At 37.8% G+C, this 21,767-nt stretch overlaps 2 protein-coding genes across 4 annotated transcripts in view; one reads left to right on the plus strand and one right to left on the minus strand.

The window, feature by feature from the left end:
* Window positions 1–1,745, plus strand: part of LOC122470650 (E3 ubiquitin-protein ligase MARCHF11-like) — a 37,799-nt gene extending 36,054 nt beyond the window's left edge. For both annotated transcript variants that reach the window (XR_006293965.1, XM_043558485.1), the window contains one exon: window positions 1,444–1,745. Coding sequence is in view for 1 of the 2 variants with exons in the window: in XM_043558485.1 (XP_043414420.1) it covers window positions 1,444–1,474 (31 nt within the window). In the remaining variant the exon portion in view is untranslated. The remainder of the gene's footprint in view (window positions 1–1,443) is intronic.
* The window catches only part of OSBPL1A (oxysterol binding protein like 1A), a 245,412-nt gene that overhangs the window by 167,327 nt on the left and 56,318 nt on the right, over window positions 1–21,767 (minus strand). For both annotated transcript variants that reach the window (XM_043558465.1, XM_043558466.1), the window contains exons 6-7: window positions 17,807–17,892; window positions 16,505–16,649 (exon numbers count right to left, since the gene is read on the minus strand). In XM_043558465.1, coding sequence (XP_043414400.1) covers window positions 16,505–16,649; window positions 17,807–17,892 — 231 coding nt within the window. The remainder of the gene's footprint in view (window positions 1–16,504; window positions 16,650–17,806; window positions 17,893–21,767) is intronic.

A 21,767-nucleotide genomic window follows, 5' to 3' on the forward strand; every position in this document is an offset into this window, starting at 1 on the left:
GGTGTGATGGAGAATGACTAGGATACCACTTTAGACTGGAGACTGGGCAACTGATCAGGGTAGGCCTTTGTGAGGAAAAGGTATTTAAATTGAAAGGAATGATCAAGGCTTGGGAAAATATAGGGAAAGGCATTCCAGTAGATGGAACAGCTAATGCAAAGGCCCTGAGGTAGAAACAATTTAGTGGGCAAGAGAGGTAGAAAGTCAGAGAGGCAAAGAAGCATATTACGCCAGGGCTTTGTAGGTCAGACCTTTCTGAGTCAGTACAAGGGGTATGGGTTATTATAAATATGATGAAAAGTCACTGAAGGGTTTTAAGAAAAATAGTACACTATCCAACTTATGTTTAAAACTCTATCAAAGTGTTAAATATTTAAAAGTGTAACTGGGGAAATGCAAACTTTGGCTCCTTGATGTTTTTTTAACAACTATGTTGAGATATAATTTACATACCATATAATTCACCCATTTCAAGTGTACAATTCAGTGGTTTTCAGTATATTCAGAGCTGTGCAACCATCATGTGGTTACAGGGTTTTTTTTTAAAGAAGCCCTTATCTTTTTTTTAATTTTTTTTTTCCAACGTTTATTTATTTTTGGGACAGAGCGAGACAGAGCATGAACGGGGGAGGAGCAGAGAGAGAGGGAGACACAGAATCGGAAACAGGCTCCAGGCTCTGAGCCATCAGCCCAGAGCCTGACACGGGGCTCGAACTCACGGACCGCGAGATCGTGACCTGGCTGAAGTCGGACGCTTAACCGACTGTGCCACCCAGGCGCCCCAAGAAGCCCTTATCTTTTATAAATATACTGAAAAAATTTTTTAAGATTTTATTTTTAAGTAATCTTTATACCCAACGTGGAGCTCAGACTCAAAACCCTGAGACCAAGTGTCACATACGCTACTGATTGAGCCAGCTAGGAGCCCATACACTGAAATATTTATACACAAAAATAACATAACTGGACAGTGGCCATTATTGAGAACTCCTGGAGACAGAGAGACAGAGGGGGAGGGAGGGAGACATCAATTAATTCTATTATTCTATTTTTTAAGGCTTGATAATTTCCATAATAAAAACATTGTTTTTAAAGATCACCATGGCTACAGTGTGGAAAATGCCTTGTGAACGTGGGCAAGAGAAAAGTAGGGATAATATGTACAAAGCAATATCAATAGTCCAGGTGAAAGATAATGGTGGTTTGGACTGCAGAGTTAGTAGCGGAAAATGTGGAGAAAAATTCACAGGTTTCAGCTTCTAGAGGTAGATTTATAGGACTAATGCGTAAAACTTGGACTGATTATATATTATTGCCTTAGTGGGGAAAAAACTTTTTAAAGTGTTAACTGAGAAATTAATAACCAGTTTAGGTTTTCTAGCTAGCATATAGGAAGAGGTCTTAAAAAAGGTCTGCCAACTGTTATTTTTATTCTATCTACAGGGCACTTTTGAGAAATTATTCCTTTAGGTGAAGAGGAGGAGAACAATGTGATTTCTTTCATGGAATTCTGCCCTAACACCAAAAATAAATTCTGAACTCCTGCCAACTAACTGAAATCCCAGCACCAAGCCTTCATTTCTAGATTCAGTGCCTAAAGTGCCTGGCAGACAGTAAGAATCAAATAAAATGCTTTCTGAACTGAATGAAATAGCCTCCCTACCTGGAGAAGCATCATAACCAGACACTTCAAAATCTCTTATCAAGCACAACAAAATAAAGTAAAAAACAGAAATGATCCAATATTTACATTTGTACATGATATACATTTGTCCCTTAATGAAAACACTAAGTGTCAACATTCCTCAAAGGAATTTACACAGAATGTAATTTCAATAACATACCAATGGTATTTTTACTAGGAACCTAAAAAAATTATTTTGAATGCCATCTGGGAGAATAAACAGATACGAACGTCAAAGAAAATCCTCAAAAGAAAAGGGAAACCTTATCAGATATTAAAACATTACAAAAACCATCATTAAAAATGAGTTACTTGTGGGGCGGCTAGGTTGGTTAATCATCCAACTCTTGATTTTGGCTCAGGTAATGATCTCATGGTTCATGGGTCTGAGCCTCATGTCAGGCTCTGAGCTGGCAGCTCTGAGCCTGCTTGGGATGTTCTGTCTCCCTCTCTCTCTGCTCCCTCCTGCTCGCACTCTCACAGAAATAAACATTAAAAACTATTGGAAAAGGAGATACTTGCAAAAAAAGAGGCAGATTAAGCAATGAAAGAAAACAGCAAACAAATTCTTAAAATGTAGGAGAAAGGTATAAAAAACGGAAAGGGAAGATTGCTTGATGAAGGATGTAAATAAAGGTAAGTGGTCAGCAATTTGACAGCCTCACATCCTAACACTCTCACATGGCATTTCCTATTCAAAACCCAGCAGGCACACCAACAAATGGGGCTGGGCCTCTGGCTACTTTCCTGACCTTTCCCCTCTCCCCAACTTGCCCTGCTCTAGGCACCCGGAAAGCTTTTTTCTTCAAATATGCAAAGCACTCTCCTCTCCAATCCCAGAGCTTTTACAGTTGCTTCCTTTGGTTTTCAATACTCTTCTACCAGATTTCCTCAGGGCTCTCCTGACTCACTGCAGCTCTGTGCTCAGGGAGCTCTTCCCTTACACCCTTTCCAAAACAGCCCCCTACCCCATGCCATCACTCTCTATCCCCTTCATCCTGTTTATTTTTCTGCACCTCACTGCCTGACATTATATGTGTATTTACACCTTATCTGTCTCCTCCCACTAGGATATAAGCTCCCAAAGTGTGGAAACTATCAGGTGTTGTTCACTGTTGGATCTCCAACATCTACAAATAGTTCTTGGCACAGAGTAGAGGCTCAGCATTTTTGCTTAATGAATGAATGTGATTACAGATTAGCTAGCAGAAAACAGACTCAACTATTTACTAAATCTCTAAGGCTAGAAGTGTTCAAAGAAACCAAAAAAGAGGATCAATAAATTTGAATAAAAATGGAAAACATCTTAAAAAAAAACTGGGAAAATTTAGTCTTAGAAAATATAGAGATAGATAATCATCCATATTGCGGAGTTTTGGGTGGTAAGCTGTCTGAGCACTGCCCCTTCCACACCCCAAGGAGAAGGCCCTAGCAGCCATGTTTGTACCATAATGCCCCGCCCCCAGAGTTCCAGCTGACTGTATCAGAGGCAGATGTCTAACACAGCGGGTGCCATCAAATTATCTCTCACTGGAATTTAAAGCTGAGCTTAGGAGATCCTTGTCTACCGAATAGAGTTCAGCACTGCCATCTTCTAGCATGCATGCTGGAAAATGGATCTGCTAAGAGGCAGAAATGAGACCAAGCAATGAGAAGGATACACACACAATGAGTGGCAATCTTCTTGGTTCCTGACAGCTTCCTTGTTCCTGATTCCATCCCTTCTGATGCCTGCTTTTCAATACCATGAGACACTTCTGTATTTACACTGATATTAATAATGTATGAACTTTCTTTTATTTACACTCGAGTTGGTATTAAACTTTATTTTTATTTTTTTAAATCTTTGAGAGTGAGCATGTGTGAGTGGGGGAAGGACAGAAAGAGAGACAGAAAGAATCCCAAGAAGGCTCTGAATTGTCAGCACAGAGTCCAGATGTAGGGCTCAATCCCATGAGACATGAGATTAGGACCTGAGCCAAAATCAAGAGCTGGATGCTAAACCAACTGAGCCACCCAGGTGCCACTATTTTAAACTAAAAAAAAAAAAAAAAAAAGCCTAGTCTGCCAGAGAATAACAGCTAAAAGGTAAATCTTTGTGGATTTTGGGTCATAGGTGATTACACTTTGTTGGTGCCTTCATCTTCCTCATTTCGAACATAATCATTAGTTTTGCAGTTAAAAAAACCTGTTCTAATGTAGGTACTGAAAATAAATTAGAAAGTTATATAATATGCCAAAGAAACAGAGGTTGTATTTTAGTCATTTATGTTTTTCCTATTTTTAAAACTTTCTATAATGCAGACAATATCACCCTTATGACTTAAATACTTTTTCAGAAGGCTCCATCTTGACTTTTATCAAGGACACTTTAACACTTGGCTACTAATAAAACAACAGGATAAAAGTATATTTAAACACCAACAATTAAATTTTTCATGTTTACAGGGATATTTCCTCAGTTTAGACTGATACTTGCATGGGACTGTTAATTCTAGTTACATTGGAATGCTTTTTGAATCTAAATTTTGAAGGAAGAATCATTATAAACCACCACATAGAAAAACTATTCAAGTCTTTGGGAAGTTGGTAGAGACAGTAGGAATGGTACCGTTAATATCAATGTTTGTTTTTTTCTTATTCTTTTAGCACTTTTTAGAATTATTCTGCTTAATTCCCAGCTAGGAAAATAACTTTGGTTTGTAACTAGTAATTAGCAGATAAAATTTAAAATCTGTACTGTAGTTATTCCCATTGCTCTGTAGTTCATAGAGCCTATTAGGGAAGTCCTTTCCATATATCTGTACCTACCGTCCATTACTTTTAAAAGCTGATCTTTCGGGGCGCCTGGGTGGCGCAGTCGGTTAAGCGTCCGACTTCAGCCAGGTCATGATCTCGCGGTTCGTGAGTTCGAGCCCCGCGTCAGGCTCTGGGCTGATGGCTCAGAGCCTGGAGCCTGTTTCCGATTCTGTGTCTCCCTCTCTCTCTGCCCCTCCCACGTTCATGCTCTGTCTCTCTCTGTCCCAAAAATAAATAAACATTGAAAAAAAAAATTTAAAAGCTGATCTTTCAGAAAAAGCCTGAAAAGACCACAAATACATGGAGGTTAAACAACATGCTACTAAACAATGAATGGGTAAAACAGGAAATCAAAGCAATTTAAAAATACTTGGAAAAAAATGAAAATGAAAACACAATGGTCCAAAACCTTGGGGATGAAGCAAAAGTGGTCCTAAGAGGGAAGTATATAACAATACAGGCCTACCTCAAATAGACAACCTAACCTTACACCTAAAGGAGAAAAAGAACAAATTAAGCCAAAGTCAGCAGAAGGAAGGAAATAATACAGATTAGAGCTGAAATAAATGAGAGATTTTAAAAAAAATTTTAATGTTTTATTTTTTGAGAGACAGAGTGTGTGAGCAGAGGAGGGACAGAGAGAGGGAGACACAGAATCCAAAGCAGGCTCTGGGCTCTGAGCTGTCATCACAAAGCCTGAAGTGGGGCTTGAACCCACAAATGCAAGATCATGACCTGAACCAAAGTCGGACGCTCAACCGACTGAGCCACACAGGCACCCCTAGGAATTAAAAAAAAAAAAAAAAGAAAGAAAAGAAAAAAAAAAAGAAATTAAAAAAAAAAAAAAAAGAAAAAAATGAATGAAATCAGAGCCAGTTCTCTGAAAAGAAATTAATAAAATAAACATCTAGCCAGACTTATCAAAAAGAGAAAGGACCCAAATAAATAAACACAAATGAAAGAGGAGAAATACACAGAAATACAAACAGTTACAACAGAATATTCTGAAGAACTATAGGCCAACAAATGGAACAACCTAGAAGAAATGGATAAATGCCTAAAAATATATAAATTACCAAAACTGAAACAGTAAGATACAGAAAACTTGAACAGACTGATTACCAGCAAAGAAATTCAATCAGTAATCAAAAACCTCCCAAGAAACAAAAGTCCAGGACCAAACCCTTAAAGAGGAGTTACTATTTATTCTTCTCAAACTATTCCAAAAAGTAGAAAAGAAAGGAAAATTTCCAAATTCATTCTACAAGGCCAGCATTACCCTGATACCACAACCAGATAAAGACACCACTAAAAGAGAACTATGAGCCAATATCCCTGATGGACATAGATGCAAAAATGCTCAGTAAAATACTTGCAAAGCAAATCCAATAATACTTTAAAAAAAAATCATTCATGGGGCACCTGGGTGGCTCAGTTGGTTAAGTGTCTGACTCCAACTCAGGTCATGAACTCACAGTTTGTGAGTTCAAGCCCCACGCTAGGCTCTATTCTGACAACTCAGAGCCTGGAGCCTGCTTCCAATTCTGTGTCTCCCTCTCTCTCTGCCCCTCTCCTGATTGCACTCTGTCTCTGTCTCTCTCTCAAAAATAAACATTAAGGGGCGCCTGGGTGGCGCAGTCGGTTAAGTGTCCGACTTCAACCAGGTCACGATCTCGCGGTCCATGAGTTCGAGCCCCGCGTCAGGCTCTGGGCTGATGGCTCGGAGCCTGGATCCTGTTTCCGATTCTGTGTCTCCCTCTCTCTCTGCCCCTCCCCCATTCATGCTCTGTCTCTCTCTGTCCCAAAAATAAATAAACGTTGAAAAAAAAAATTAAAAAAAAAATAAATAAGCATTAAAAAAATAATTTTAAAAAATGATTCACCATCAAGTGAGATTTACTCCCAGGATGCAAGGGTGGTTCAATATTCACAAATCAATCAACATGATAAATCACATTAATAATACATGTAAAGAACCATATGATCCTCTCAATGACGCAAAAAGAGCATTTGACAAAGTACAGCATCCATTCATGATAAAAACCTTCAACAAAGGAGGTTTAGAGGGAACATACCTCAACATAAGAAAGGCTGTATATGAAAACCCACAGCTCACATCATCCTAAATGGGGAAAAACTGAGAGGTTCCCCGCTAAGGTCAGGAACAAGACAAGGATATCTATCCACTCTCATCACTTTTATTCACATAGTCCAGAGAGTCCCAGTCACAGTATTTAGACAACAAAAGGAAATAAGAGGCATCCAAATCAGGAAGGAAGAAGTAAAACTTTCACTATTTGCAGATGACATGATACTATATATAGAAAACCCTAAAGACTCTACCAAAAAACTATCAGAACTGATACACAAATTCAGTAAAGTCACAGGATACAAAATAAATGTACAGAAATTTGATACACTTCTGTACACCAATAATGGAGCAGCAGAAAGAGAAATTAAGCAATCAATCCCATTTACAATTTCACCAAAAGCAGTAAATACCTAGCAATAAACCTAACTAAAGAGGTGAAAGACCTGTACTCTAAAAACTACAAAATGCTGATGAAAGAAACTGAAGAAGACACCAAGAAACCAGAAAATATTCCATGCTCATGGATTGGAAGAACAAGTATCATTAAAATGTCTATACTACCCAAAGCAATCTATATATTTAACACAATCCTTATCAAAATACCAACAGCATTTTTCACAAAGCTAGACCAAGTAATCCTAAAATCTGATGGAACCACAAAAGACCTCATATGGCCAAAGTGACCTTGAAAATGAAAAGGCTGGAAGCATCACAATTCTGGACTTCAAGTTACAAAGCTGTAGTGATCAAAACTGTAGAGTATTGCACAAAACAACAGACACACAGATCAAGAGAACAGAACAGAAAACCCAGAAACGAAGCCACAATTATATGGTTAATTAATCTTTGACAAAGGAGGAAAGGATATACAATGGGAAAAAGAATGTCTCTTCAACAAATGGTGTTGGGAAAACTGGAGAGCAACCTACAAAATAATGAAACTAGACTACTTTCATACACCATACACAAAAATAAACTCAAAATGGATTAAAGACCTAAAGACCTGAAATCATAAAAACTCTAGAACACAGGCAGTAACTTATTTGACATTGGCCATAGCAATTCCTTTTTAGATAGGTCTCCTGAGACAAGGGAGACAGAAGCAAAAATAAGCTATTAGGACTATCATCAAAGTAAGAGGCTTCTGAACAGCAAAGGAAATAATCAACAAAACTAAAAGGCAGGGCACTTGGGTGATGCAGTTGGTTAAGCATCCAACTCTTGATTTTGGCTCCGGTCATGATCTCACGGTTCATGAGTTTGAGCTTCACAATGGGCTCTGCGCTGGCAGCATGGGGCCTGCTTCGGATTCTTTCTCTGCCCCTCCCCTGTTTGCATGCTTGCTCTCCCTCCCTCTCCCTGTCCCTCTCAAATAAACATTTAAAAAAAAAAAAACCCAAAAGACAATCTACAGAATGGGAAAAGATATCTGCAAACGACATACCTGATAAAGATTTAGTAAATATATAAGCAGCCAAAAAACAAGTAATCCAATTTAAAAATGGTCAGAAGATGTGAACAGACATATCTCCAAAAAAGACATCCAGATGGCCAACAGACACATGAAAAGATGCTCAACATCACTCATCATCAGGGAAATGAAAATCAAAACTAACATGAGGTATCACCTTACACTTGTCAGAATGGCTAACATCAACAACACAAGAAACAGGCATTGGCGAGGATGTGGAGAAAGGGGGAACCCTCTTTCACTGCTAGTGGGAATGCAAACTGGTACAGCCACACTGGAAAAAACTGTATGGAGTTGCTCAAGAAGTTAAAAATAGAACTACCCTATGATCTAGCAATTGCACAAGTATTTACTCAAAGAATAATAATAAAATACTAATTCAAAAGGATACATGCACCCCAATGTTTATAGCAGCATTATCTACACTAGCCAAATTATGGAAACAGCCCAAGTATCCCTTGATTGATGAACGAATTAAGCAGACATGGTATGTGTGTGTATACACATACACACTCAATGGGATATTACTCAGCCATAAAAAAGAATGAAACCTTTCCATTTGCGACAACATAGATGGAGCTAGAGAATATTATGCTCAGCAAAATAAATCAGAGAAAGACAAATACCATATGATTTCACTCATAATGTGGAACTTAAGAAACAAAACAAACACCCAAAGGGGAAAAAAGAGAGAGAGAGAGAGAGAGAGAGGGGCAAACCAGAAAACAGACTCTTAACTATAAAGAACAAACCGATGGTTACCAGAGGGGGGGGATAGGTGAGGGGGTAGGGATTAAAGAGGGCACTTGTGATGAGCACTGGGTGTTATAGGTGTTGAATCACTAAACTGTATACCCGAAACTAATATTACACTATGTTAACTAGAATTTAAATAAAAGTTAACAAAAATTAGGCTTCAATGTTAAATCGCTAATGGCTACTAACTTTAAAAGGGAATTATAGGGGCACCTGGGTGGCTTAGTCAGTTGAGCGTCCGACTTCGGCTCAGGTCATGATCTCACACTCCATGAGTTCGAGCCCCACGTCAGGCTCTGTGCTGACAGCTCAGAGCCTGGAGCCTGCTACAGATTCTGTGTCTCCCTCTCTTTCTCTGCCTCTCCCCTGCTCATGCTCTCTCTCTCAAAAATAAATAAAAACATTAAAAAAATTGTTTTTAAATAAAAGGGAATTATAATTCTTTTTCCAGCTTTATTGTTTTTCATCATTATTCAATGGGTATTATCGTTCTCATGCATATCTTTCTACTTTCATTATATAGCAATGTATTCATAAAGTACTTTTAAATGTTAAATATGGTATTAATGTTAAAATAAGGGTATACTGTATCATTCTGCAACTTCCTTTAACACTGTTTTCCTTTATTCACTTGACACATGTAGCTCCTATTTTTTCTATTTTAGGATTGCTGCAAGTATTAAGTCAAATCAGTTTATTTAAGTGCATAGGGTTTATCTCCACTTTTTCACTATTTTAAGGAGAATGAAATAAACCTCATAGTACATATCCCCTTGTAGTTATGTGAATGTTTTTTCATGGGAATGCATTTTAATTTAGGTTTATACCTCTACATGAAGCCTTTAGTCAGGTACTTTTCCACCATTCACAGATCTTTGGAGTGTCTGAACCTTTTTAAACTTGAATTATCTTCCCATTGAGTTATAAGGGTTCTGTATATACTCCAGAAACAAGTCTGTTGTTATATATGTTTTCCCAATATTTTCTCCCATACAATGGCTTGCATTTTCATTTTCCTAACAATGCCTTTTGAGGAGCAAAATTTTATGACTTTGATAATGTCCAACTTATCTGTATTCTATATTCATACTTGTTACATACTTAAGAAATCTTTGCAAAACCCAAGTTAACTCAAAACCATAAAAATCTAGAAGGAAATAAATCTTAACTCTTATATTATTTTCTGTGATTTTGGAGATTGTTATCCAACTCTTCTAATATCATGTTAAAAATTTATCCTTTCCCCACTGATGGCCTTGACACTTTAGTCAAGGCAAATCAATTCTCTGTATTTGTAGGTTGCTGTCTGGACTCCCTCCTGTTCCATAGATCAATTGATTGATCGATCGATCTGTTTTCACACGGTCCTGAAATTAGGTTATATGATGGTTCATTTTATGGGTCAACTTAAACAGGCTAAAAAAATGCCCAGATAGCTGGTAAAATATTTCTAAGTGTGCCTGCGAGGGGGTTTCTGGATGAGATTAGCTTTTGAACCAGTGGACGAGTAAAGAAGATCTGCCTCACCAATGTGTGTGAGCATCATCCAATCTACTGAGGGCCTAAATAGAACAAAAAGGCAAAGGAAGGATGAATTCTGTCATTTCTTGAGCTGAGACTCCTTCTCTTTCTGCCTTCTGACATTGGAGGTCCTGGTTCTCTGGCTTTTGGATTCAAAGACTTGCTCCAGTAGCCTCTCTGGTCTCAGGCTTCAGACTGAATATCACCACCAGCTTTCTTGGTTTGCCAGTTTGCAGACAGCATATCGTGGCAGATCTCTGCCTCCAAAATCATATATAAGTTTATATGTAACTAACTGTTTTTCTCTTGGAAAACCCTGACAACAAAGTAGCCGAGGACCTCTAATTCTGTTCTTTTTCAAGTTGTTTTGGGTACACTAGGTCCTTCCAATTTCCAAATAAAATTTATAATCAATTTGTCAATTTCTACGAAAAAGCCTGAGTTTTGGACTCGTATTGCACTAAACTGCTAGATCCATTTGGTGAAGACACATCTTATCAACGTCGAGACTTTTTTTTTTTTTACGTTTTTATTTAAATTCCGGTTAGTTAACATACAGTGTTACTAGTTTCAGGTGTTACACTAACTTAACACTTCCAGACAACACCGGGTGCTCATCACAAGCTCCCTTGCCTGAGGAGACACCTTCAGAAAAATGTTGTGAAGGTCAATGTCAAGGAAAGTACTGCCTATGTATTCTAGGAATTTTGTGGTTTCAGAGCTCACATTTAGGTCTTTAACCCCATTTTATTTTTGTGTATGGTATTAGAAAGTGGTCCAGTTTCATTCTTTTCCATGTAGCTGTCCAGTTTTCCCAACACCATTTATTGAAAAGACAACCTTTTCCCCATTTTGTGCCTCCCCTGTCATAGATAACCATGTGAGTGTGGGTTTATTTCTGGGCTCTCTATTCTGTTCCTCTAATCCATGTGTCTGTTTTTGTGCCAGTATCATGCTGCCTTGATTATGACAGTTTTGTAGTATATCTTGAAATCTGGAATTGTGTTACCTCCAGAGCTTTTCTTCTTTCTCCAGATTGCTTTGGCTTTTTAGGATTTTTTGTGGCTCCATAGGATTATTCTAGTTCTGTGGGAAAGGTTGGTATTTTGACAGGGATTACATTAAATCTGTAGATTGCTTCAGGTAATTAATATATTTAAATATTTCAAGCCCTAGTCCAGGAGCATGGAATATCTTTCCATTTGTTTGTATCATCTTCAATTTTTTTTTAATCAGTGTTTTACTTTAAGTATAGGTCTTTCACCTCCTTGGTTAAGTTTATTCCTAGACATTTTATTCTTTTTGGTGCAATCGTAAAGGGGATTATTTTAATTTCTCTGCTACTTCATTATACAAATGTGATAGATTTATGTGTATTCATTTGGTATCCTGCACCTTTACTGAATCATTTGTCAGTTTAGGTAGTTTTCTGATGGAGTGTTTAGAGTTTATATATATTCTTTCATGTCATCTGCAAATAGTGAAAGTTTTACTTCTTCCTTACCAATCTGGATGTCTTTTCTTCTTGTCTTGTGGCTAGAACTTCCAGTACTATGTTGAATAAAAGTGGTCAGAATGGACATCCTTGTCTTGTTCCTGACCTTAGAAGAAAAGTGCTCAGTTTTTCACCATTGAGATGTTAGTTACGGGTTTTCCATATAAGGCCTTTATTATGTGGAGGTATATTCCCTTGAGATTTCTTAAAAATTTTTATGTGAATGATCAGATTACCTATAAATAAAGAGTTCTGTTTCTTCTTTTTCAGTCTGAATACTTTTTTTCTTTTTATTTATTTTTTTGCTTTATTGCATTAGCTAAGACTTCCAATACAGTGTTATTAGGAACAGAGAGGGGAAGGTAAATCTAGTCCCTGTAACTGTATTATGGCCAAAAACAGAAACCTCTCCTGATGCTTTAAAGTTTATATTGCACTTTTAGGTTTAAACCAGCTGGAATTTAGTATCCAATATGCAACAGGTGTCTAAAATGACCTATTACTATGTGGCTCGCTATTTGCCCCAGGATTGTTTACTCAGTTCTTTCCTCATCCACTTATCACGCCACCTTTGTCATCTGTCAAGTTCTCAAATGTACATGTTTTAACTTCCAAACTATCTGGTCTGTTCACCTTCATCTACCCTGAACCAATAGCTCACTCAGTGATCCTATCCATTCTATTATTTTAAATAATTTTACATCCTGAAAATTCCCAAATTTATCTCCACCCAGACCTCTCTTCTAAACACAAACTTCTATACCCGACTGTCTCACTTGAATTGTAGAATAGGATTTCAAATTTTTTATACCTTAAAAACCAAACTCCTAATTCTTAGCCACTGCTAGCCTACCCTTTCCTGCAGTCTCACCCTTCGTAGTAACTGGAAATTCCATTTTTTCAGGTCCTCGACTCAAACACTGTAGAGTCACCCTCAATTCTGGTCTTTCTCTCACACCTCATGTATCTAAGTCATCAGAAAATCCTGACCACTCTGCCTTCAAATTATGTTTAAAAAAATCTAACCATTAACAACCATTTTTACTGCTATTATCCTGATCCAAGCCAATTTCCTCTCACCTGAATAGCCTAACTGATTCCCTCCTAGGATCTATTTTCACAACAATCAGCGATCACTTTTCAGGACCTACATCTGACCATATCACTGCTGCATCCTAAACCCTCCTATACCTTCCCATCTTACACAGAGTAAAAGCCACAATTCTTACAATAACCCACAAAGCCTTTCTTCATCCATGTCCCTCGGCCTCTTTAACCTCCTCCAACTGCCCTCCCCCTCTCACTCTACTCTGGACATACTGGTTGGCTTTTCATGACACACATCATATACACTTTCTGCCTCCTCTGCTTGGGACCATCCTCACTGCCCAGATACTGACACTGCTTGTTCCTTCACTTAAGAGTCGTAATTACCATTCTAACAGAGATTCTCCTGCCATCTTTCACAAAGCAGCAATGATCTATACACCCAACACACTCTCAATTCTCCTCCCTTGCCTCCCCCCCGCCCCCCAGCACCAATCTCATCTGACATATTTTTTTTTTTTATTGGCCCTCTCCTATTAGAACGTAAGCTCCATGAAAGCAGGGATTTTTTTCTTCACCGCTCTAGATCCCTAGCCCCTGGAATAGTAACTAGCATATAAACACTTTGTTGAATAAATGTTTTACATCCCATAGGTTCATTAGTCTTTTTATCCAGCAGGACAACTCCCCCTGCTTCTCTTCCATTTTAAAATTCACTACACTGGACTTTTCTATATAAATGAGAGTTAGCTAGTCAAGACCTACGAAAACCCTTTGAAGGTTCTGGCTGGGATTGCTCTGAATTAACTTGGAGAGAACTGTTAGCTTTTTGATGTTGAGTTCCCCTTCCCCCAAACATGGCCGGTCTCTCCATTTTTAGGTCTTCTTTTAGGTCTTCAGTTGTGTTGGTAATTGCTGCCATAAAAAACCAAGCATCCTTTATCAAATATGTTCCCTTTTTTGCTGTTACCAAAGCATTGCTTTTTTGAAAAAATTACATTTTCTGTCACAATTAAATCTTCAAGCTCCTTTTCTATTGCCTTAGTCCTCCTTAACTTTACAAACATGCTTAAATCTCTCTGCCTAAAACATCTTCCTCTTGGCCACAGAACCATTCCTTCTGTTCTTAAATACTGCAGAGAAGCAGTGCTGCCTCAGCTTCCTCATCTCCTACTCCATCCTTAACCACGCATCCAGCTGTTGCTCAACCACCAGCGGAAACCACCCTTTCAGAAAGGACCCCTGGGCACTGAGTCACTGAATTCCACAGCCTTGCCTCAGTGTTTATATCTTCTTCAGTCTAAGTTGCACATGACAACGAATACACCCCACCCCTTCACTCCACATTTTATGTCTTCTGTTGGCTCCATGGAACTTGTATTTCCCTCACAGCTCCTGAGTGCTCCCCCTTCACTATTCCCCGGTTTCTCTTATTCCAGGAAGAACTTATATCTATCCTAGAGATACAGGGAAAGCCTCTCTGGCGAAAACAGTTTGACCTAACTCTTAGAGTGAGACTAGGGCTTACCACATGGACAAGTAGGAAAAGGACATTTCCAGCAGAGAAAAAAGCATACGCAGGTTGGGGACAGCATGGTTAACCAGAGACTCAACACTTTGTTATGTCTAGAGCTTTTATATCCAATACAATAGACACTAATCACATGTGGTTATTCAGTACTTGAAATGTGGCTCCTTCAAACTGAGATGTTAAGTGTAAAACACATGCCAGATTTCAAAGACTTAATATCAAAAAGGCGATGTAAAATCTCAGTATTTTCATTGATTACATGTTAACATATTTTGAATAAATTGCTTTAAATAAAATACATTATTAAAATTTCATCAGTTTCTTTTTACTTTTTAAATGTGGCTACTAGAAAACTTAAAATTATATACATGGCTCTCATTATCCATCTATTGGATAGTGCCGGTCTACAGCATATGGGCCAAAAGAAGGGAAGAGAGCAGAAAATTCTATCATTAATTTTCTTTTTCCTTTCTATTCCCACTGATGTCAATAAAAATTCAGGCCCCAATTAAAGCACCTCCTCTCTCCACTGCTCACCTATTTATCATGATCCCCTGAACTTCCAAATTAAGGGGTAAAATAGTCTGCCATATTAAGGTTTTCCACTATGCAAGCCTAATCTGCATTTATAGGATTATCTGGTACTGCCCCCCTTCATGTGTATGGATATGCCAAACTGAGGATGTCACCTAAAACTTTACTTGAATTTTTTATCTTAATGCCTTTGCTCATAATCTCTCTGCTTAGAATGTCCTTTCCAAAATTTAATGATATTCTTTATATTTAAAAAGAAAAAAAATACAGTGGGACCTTTTGTTAGAGATACAAGTATTTAGAGGAATTAAAAATCCTAGTAGGACTTCAGAGTCTATATTAAATATCTATTCCTTCACGAAGCCATCTCTAACTACTCAAATCTTCAACAAACACGCAACATGTAGAAGGTGTGTGCTACACATTACTCTAGGTCCTAGGAAAACTAGACAGGAGAGTATCAGCCCCGCCTTTAGGAATTCAGTCTCATGAGATACAGCTATATAAATCAACAACTACCATGGAGTGTGATTTAGGAAACAATGAAGGTGAGCACAGGGTCCTGGTGGACTACTAACAAGTCAAGTCCTAATCCAGGTTGATGGTAGGCAGAGGGAAGCATCCTAAATAGTGATAATGGCCCTAATGCGATGTTCCCCCTTTGAATACCCACACCTTTTGTAGCTTCTCTTGGGGTTATCTGATCCCATCTCTGATACTGTTATGCATAGAGTCAACACTCATTACCTGTACATTTGACATTTGCAGATTTGCCTATTGCTAAAATTTATCTGTAACCTCAAAATCAATACTTATCGCAATTTCTCAGTCATTCACAGGCACATCAAAAGTGGTGAAAAATTTGAGTCTTCTCAGGCGCATATTCCCAGCTGAGTTAGAAAAAGGTGATGCTCTGCCTGTTTCAGCTCTCATAGGTAAACAAATGTCCACATCATAGTCTATCCAGGGCCACATTTTCACATTTTGTTTGCTTTTTGTTGGTGACTTCACTATTGAAACTGGCTGCCAAACATAGTACTGAATTATTATATAGTGTTGTTCCTAAGTGCAAGAGGGCTGTGATATGCTTTATGGAGAATATATGTGTAGCACACAAGCTCTATTGAGGCATGAATGACAGTGCTGTTGGCAGTAAGCTTTGTTAATGGATTAACAATATATATTAAAGGTGTTTTTAAATAGAAATACACACATAAACAAGGGTATGTATTAATCAGTATAAAAATGTTGTGACCAGAACCTCTCAAGAACCTAACTCTTTTTCCCCCAGGAGTTAAATAACACGAATCAACTGTACTCTCTTTCCTCGAGGGAGTAACTCTATCTTAATCACAACTTCCTCCTAAGGAATAGGTATTATTATACAGTTAACTCTTAACTAGGAAGGAAATTAGTAAGTTTTTTTCTTTTGTGTGAATGCCTGGACTTCAAAATTAAGTAGGGGCCATATAGTTTAACAAAGGCTGGATCGTAACACAAAACAATTTTATATGGCATTAACTTATTTTTATAGTTCCAAAATGACCAACAATGGCTTTTACCAACATGCTTACCATTTTTGTTCTTCAAATTTGGGTCTGCTCCACTTTTTAGAAGCTTTAAGGCACATTGCTTATGAGCCCGGTAAGCTGCACAGTGCAAGGGTGTATTTCCTAACTGATCCGAACAATTAACATCAGGAGGATTGGGCCTGTTGAGCTAACAAATGAAAAATGCAATGCAGAATTATATATCAAAGATGGATTTTCTCCCTTAAAACACAGGAAGGTGTAACCGATGTTCAGGTGGACCCTCCAACTATAGAACCAGGTGAACACCAGAGCTCTAGGATGCTAGACAGTCAGTGGCTTCTTGTTCCCTAAAACCAGCAAATCTATATCACTTGCCATGCTCGTCCTCAAGGTGCCATGAAATCTTGGGTCCCACATTCCCTTGACAACAGACACCACACACTACACCAGTGCCACCCCACCCACTCCTGGACATTAAGATTCCACTAAGATTGGCTCACTTATACCCATTTTGTGATTCATACTTGTGACAGCAAAAATATACACCAGTCTACCACAGACAGTCATTCAGAAGAGTTAAAACCATAAAGGTTAAATGTGTTAAAGTTCTACTGAATTTGTTGTTCCCAACTGACTATTTTAAAAACTTCTTTATACAGTCTCCATTTCACAAAGATTAAAAAATGTTTTAGGTACTTTACTTGGAAACCAAAGAGGTCTTTTCAAATGAAAAGGCTGAAATAACTTTAAAGCAAATGGCAAGGCTTCATTCTTCAATTTAGAAGAAATTTAGTTCCATGTTTAATGAGACTACGTGGGAAATAGAAACTGGAAAGTAGGTCTCCAAAAGGAAAAAAAAAATGGGTAAAGCTTTCAATCTGTTCTGACATGATATGAATATTCCCAAGTATTATCACATATTTGTACGTTACTTTCTAAAAGTGTAGCATACCCTTCAGAAATGATTGCTTATCAGAATTAGAGAAACTTGTTCCTTTATAGGATCTTACATATTATGTTTCAATTTAAATTGGCTTAATTTGAAAAAAAAAAAAACAAAAACAATTGTCTTACATAATGTATTCGCCTTGAAAAATCAGATTCTTAATTTATCAGATTTTCCCAGTAGGGAGTGGGGACATAAATCACAAATTCATAGAAAACAATCCTTAAAATGTATCTTGCTTAAACTATTATATGCCAAGTGCTTTCAGATATTTAAGGACTTTTGTACTACTATTATAATCTCAAGTATTTTAGCCCCGCAATTTGACTACATTATGAAGTATTAACGTAAAGTTACAATTTTCCTGAAGGGTAAAGAACTAAGACATGTTGTTTTACCAGAGCTAGGAGTTCTGCTGTTCTGCCTTCTCTTGCTGCTGCTAAAAGTTCTTCTTCAAGCTTTCTTTGTTGAGTCCTTTCTACAGCTGCAAAAGGAAAGTATATGTTACTCTACTTCTAGTCAGAATCCTATTAGCAACATCATTAACAGGATGTATGAATAAAGTGACTGTGGGGAAAAAGTCACAATATTTTGAATTATAATTCAAATATAGTTAAAGACTTATTGTTATTCTCACTGCCTTGAATTTCAGATAAGGGAGTTCAACTCCTTTTAGGTTCATATGAATTTATGTTTTCAATTCAGAAGCCTAAGTATCTTACTATAACACCCATCACAGATAATTATGAATTACTTTTGCATGCTGAAATACTATTACACATCTGCCTTAATAAATTGGAGAGTAGCACTCACACCTTCTAGAACCTTAGAATCCGTTAAAAATAACAAGAAACAGCACTGGTAGAAGATGTACAAACCATGTAAGTAGATCTATACATACGTATATACTTCCACCTAATAGAAGACTTACTTTAACAAATTCTATAGCACCTAGTATATGCCAAGTACTATTCAAAGCACTTTAAAAATAACTTCCAGTTATAAAATAAATAAGTCCCAGAGATGGACAAAATACAGCATACAGGATAAGGCCAGTATTTTAGTAATACTGCATGCTGACAGGTAACTACACTTACCACGGTGAACACTGCATAAAACATAAAAATCAAATCACTTTGTTACATACCTGAAACTAACAAAACACAGTAGGTCATCTATACTTCAATATTAAATTTTGAAAAGAATATATTAGCTCATTAAATCCTCATAACTATGCTATGAAGTAGGTGTTACTATTATTCTGATTGTACAGATGAAGAGACTGAGGCACTAAGAGGTTACGGAATTAAACTAAGGTCACACAGCTAGGAAATGGAGGAGCTGGGATCTGAACTTGTGCAGGCTGGTTCCAGAGACCATGCTCTTACCACTATTCTATCCTGCTTCTTAAATCACACTTGCACAGAAAGAGAACAGGCAATTTGATTTAAGAAACTGCAATATGCAATAAGGTCTCTTTTTGCTAGATTTGAATTCTGTTCTGGCTTAAAAAAACCAATTTCACAGGAAGGCTCAGTAACCTCACTTAAAACACGTGCATAATATCCTTTGCAAAGGCTGCAAGGGAGAAACTATAAAAGGTTTCTCAGGTCTTCCTGGCTGAAGTAGGTCATGGACTAAAAAGCAGGTTGGGGAGCCAAGTGACTGGGGAAACACTATGAATGCGATCGTGGATACAGCTATAGCTAGAACTGGTTTAGCTTTAAGAAAAGATTGACAGTCCTAACATACCATCATCTTCTATTCTTACATTTCTATTTCCACACCCAGACTCCCTCCCCACCTCAAAGGAAGGCACCCAAGCCTCTGCATAAGCTCTCAATGGCTTCTTCTTTTGCTGCGATTCACACTCTTCAGTGTTTCCTCTTACTGGTCCTGGGGCTACTGCACCATGAGCTCTGAGAACAGTCACATTCCTATCCCTCTTGTATGTACTTCTACTCCTGCATGTGTTACCCAGAGCTGTAAGTTATCGCTAGCAGTCAGGTACTGTTCTTACTCTTCTGTGTATCCTAGCCATTTATGACAGTGTCTGGCATGACGTGTATTTGGTCAATAAATATTTACTAAATAATCAAACAATGCTTAATCATGTTGGTTCTAGACTTCATGAAAAAGAGGTAAAGGGTACCCTAATGTTTCTTTTTAGATTGCCTAGATTCATAAATGAAGGAAAATGGGGTTTTGGAGTTGCAAACACTGCATATATTCCTGTCCTCTGTTCATTAAAGACACTGAAAGATTTTTTTTTTTTAATTTTTTTTTTTTCAACGTTTATTTATTTTTGGGACAGAGAGAGACAGAGCATGAACGGGGGAGGGGCAGAGAGAGAGGGAGACACAGAATCGGAAACAGGCTCCAGGCTCTGAGCCATCAGCTCAGAGCCCGAGGCGGGGCTCGAACTCACGGACCGCGAGATCGTGACCTGGCTGAAGTCGGACGCTTAACCGACTGCGCCACCCAGGCGCCCCAAAGACACTGAAAGATTATTGATGCAGCCAATGAAAAGGAAAAATTCCAGCTGGGGAGATGAGGCTTCCAGAGTGCTGGTAACATTCTGTTCTTTGATCTGTTGCTTACGTTGATGTGTTCTGTTTGTGAAAATAGTGAGCTGTACATTAATTATGTATGCTTTTATCCATATATTTTATACCTCAATAAATGTTTTCAAAGGAAATATTTCATTCAAAAAATTCATTTGTCCTATAAATTTTAATTCAATTTTATTTTTTAAGTAAGTTTATTTTTGAGAGAGAGCGAGCAAGCACATGTGCAAGCAAGGGAGGGGCAGAGACAGGGAGAGAGAGAATCCCAAGCAGGCTCTGTGCTCTCCACATAGAGCTCAACGCAGGGCTCAATCTCACTAACCATGAGATCATGATCCGAGCAGAAACCAAGAGTCGGATGCTTAACTGCCTGAGTCACCCAGGCATCCCTAAATTTTAATTTTAATATGACAAACTAATTATCTATCTTTCGTTTGAATCTGCATCCCGAGCTAATAGGGAGTGCAGAGATCATGAAGTTTAACTCCCTCCTAACAACACTCTTATGTATATGCACAGGGCAGGTTAAATAGCAATACACTTGAGGGCGCCTGGGTGGTGCAGTCGGTTAAGCATCCGACTTCAGCCAGGTCACGATCTCGCGGTCCGTGGGTTCGAGCCCCGCGTTGGGCTCTGGGCTGATGGCTCGGAGCCTGGAGCCTGTTTCCGATTCTGTGTCTCCCTCTCTCTCTGCCCCTCCCCCGTTCATGCTCTGTCTCTCTGTCCCAAAAATAAATAAACGTTGAAAAAAAAAAATTAAAAAAATAAAATAAAATAAATAGCAATACACTTGAAATGGAGGTAAGAACCTGGCAAATGTCCTTCACTGACAACAGAAAAATCACCATTTTGCAATCTCCATAGTAAGAAGTGATTCAGGACGAGAATCATTAATGCTGAAATCAGTTATTAAAAGATTAATGGTAAACAGGAAATTTGAATTTTTCTCCCCATAGATTAGTACTTACAAAGGGAGGGGGTATCTCTACAGTGGAGCACTGGGTTATCAGAGATAACATTACCAGTAATAGAACAAAATAAACAATGTTTCTTCCTAATGTGTGATGCACTGGTAAAGGATACAACCTCACCATTCCTGCCAAAAAGCAGATCCTGAATCTAAAATATATGAAAAGATTAAAAAAAAAAAAAAAAACCCAAACTGAGACATTCTACAAATAATTCTATAATTTCCTTCCTCTTCAAAAAGGTCAAGATCATGACAAACAAAGGCTAAGGACTTATTCCAGATAAAGGAGACTAAAGCAATCTGTCAACACAATGAGAGATTCTGGATTGGATTCTGAATTGGGGGGAAAATTCTACAAAGGACATTATTTGGGCAATTGACAAAATCTGAATATAAACTATATTATATTAGTGATAAATTTTCAGAAATTGGTGGTTACATTGTGATTATGTAAGAAGATATCCTTGTTCTTAAGGGATACATACTGAAATATTTAGAAGTACCGCTTTCTAGAAGTTACTCCCAAATGGTTCTACAAAAAATATTAAGGAACATTAATATATAAAAGGATACACCAGATGTGGCAAAATGTTAATGACTACTGAACCTAAGTGAAGGACATACAAGTTTTCATTGCACTATAATTGAAACTTCCCTGTAGGTTAGAAATTTCTCAAAATAAAATGAAAGACAAATGGTATGTAGAAGAAGGTATTCCTTTCTAGTGCCTGACCCATAGTAGTCTAACCTCTTTCCAGGTAACTCCAATCATGTGAACTCCCTACACCTTAAAGTGCAACCCAAGCCATTATTACAATACAC

The sequence above is a fragment of the Prionailurus bengalensis genome, chromosome D3 (assembly GCF_016509475.1).
Source record: "Prionailurus bengalensis isolate Pbe53 chromosome D3, Fcat_Pben_1.1_paternal_pri, whole genome shotgun sequence".
Taxonomy (NCBI): domain Eukaryota; kingdom Metazoa; phylum Chordata; class Mammalia; order Carnivora; family Felidae; genus Prionailurus; species Prionailurus bengalensis.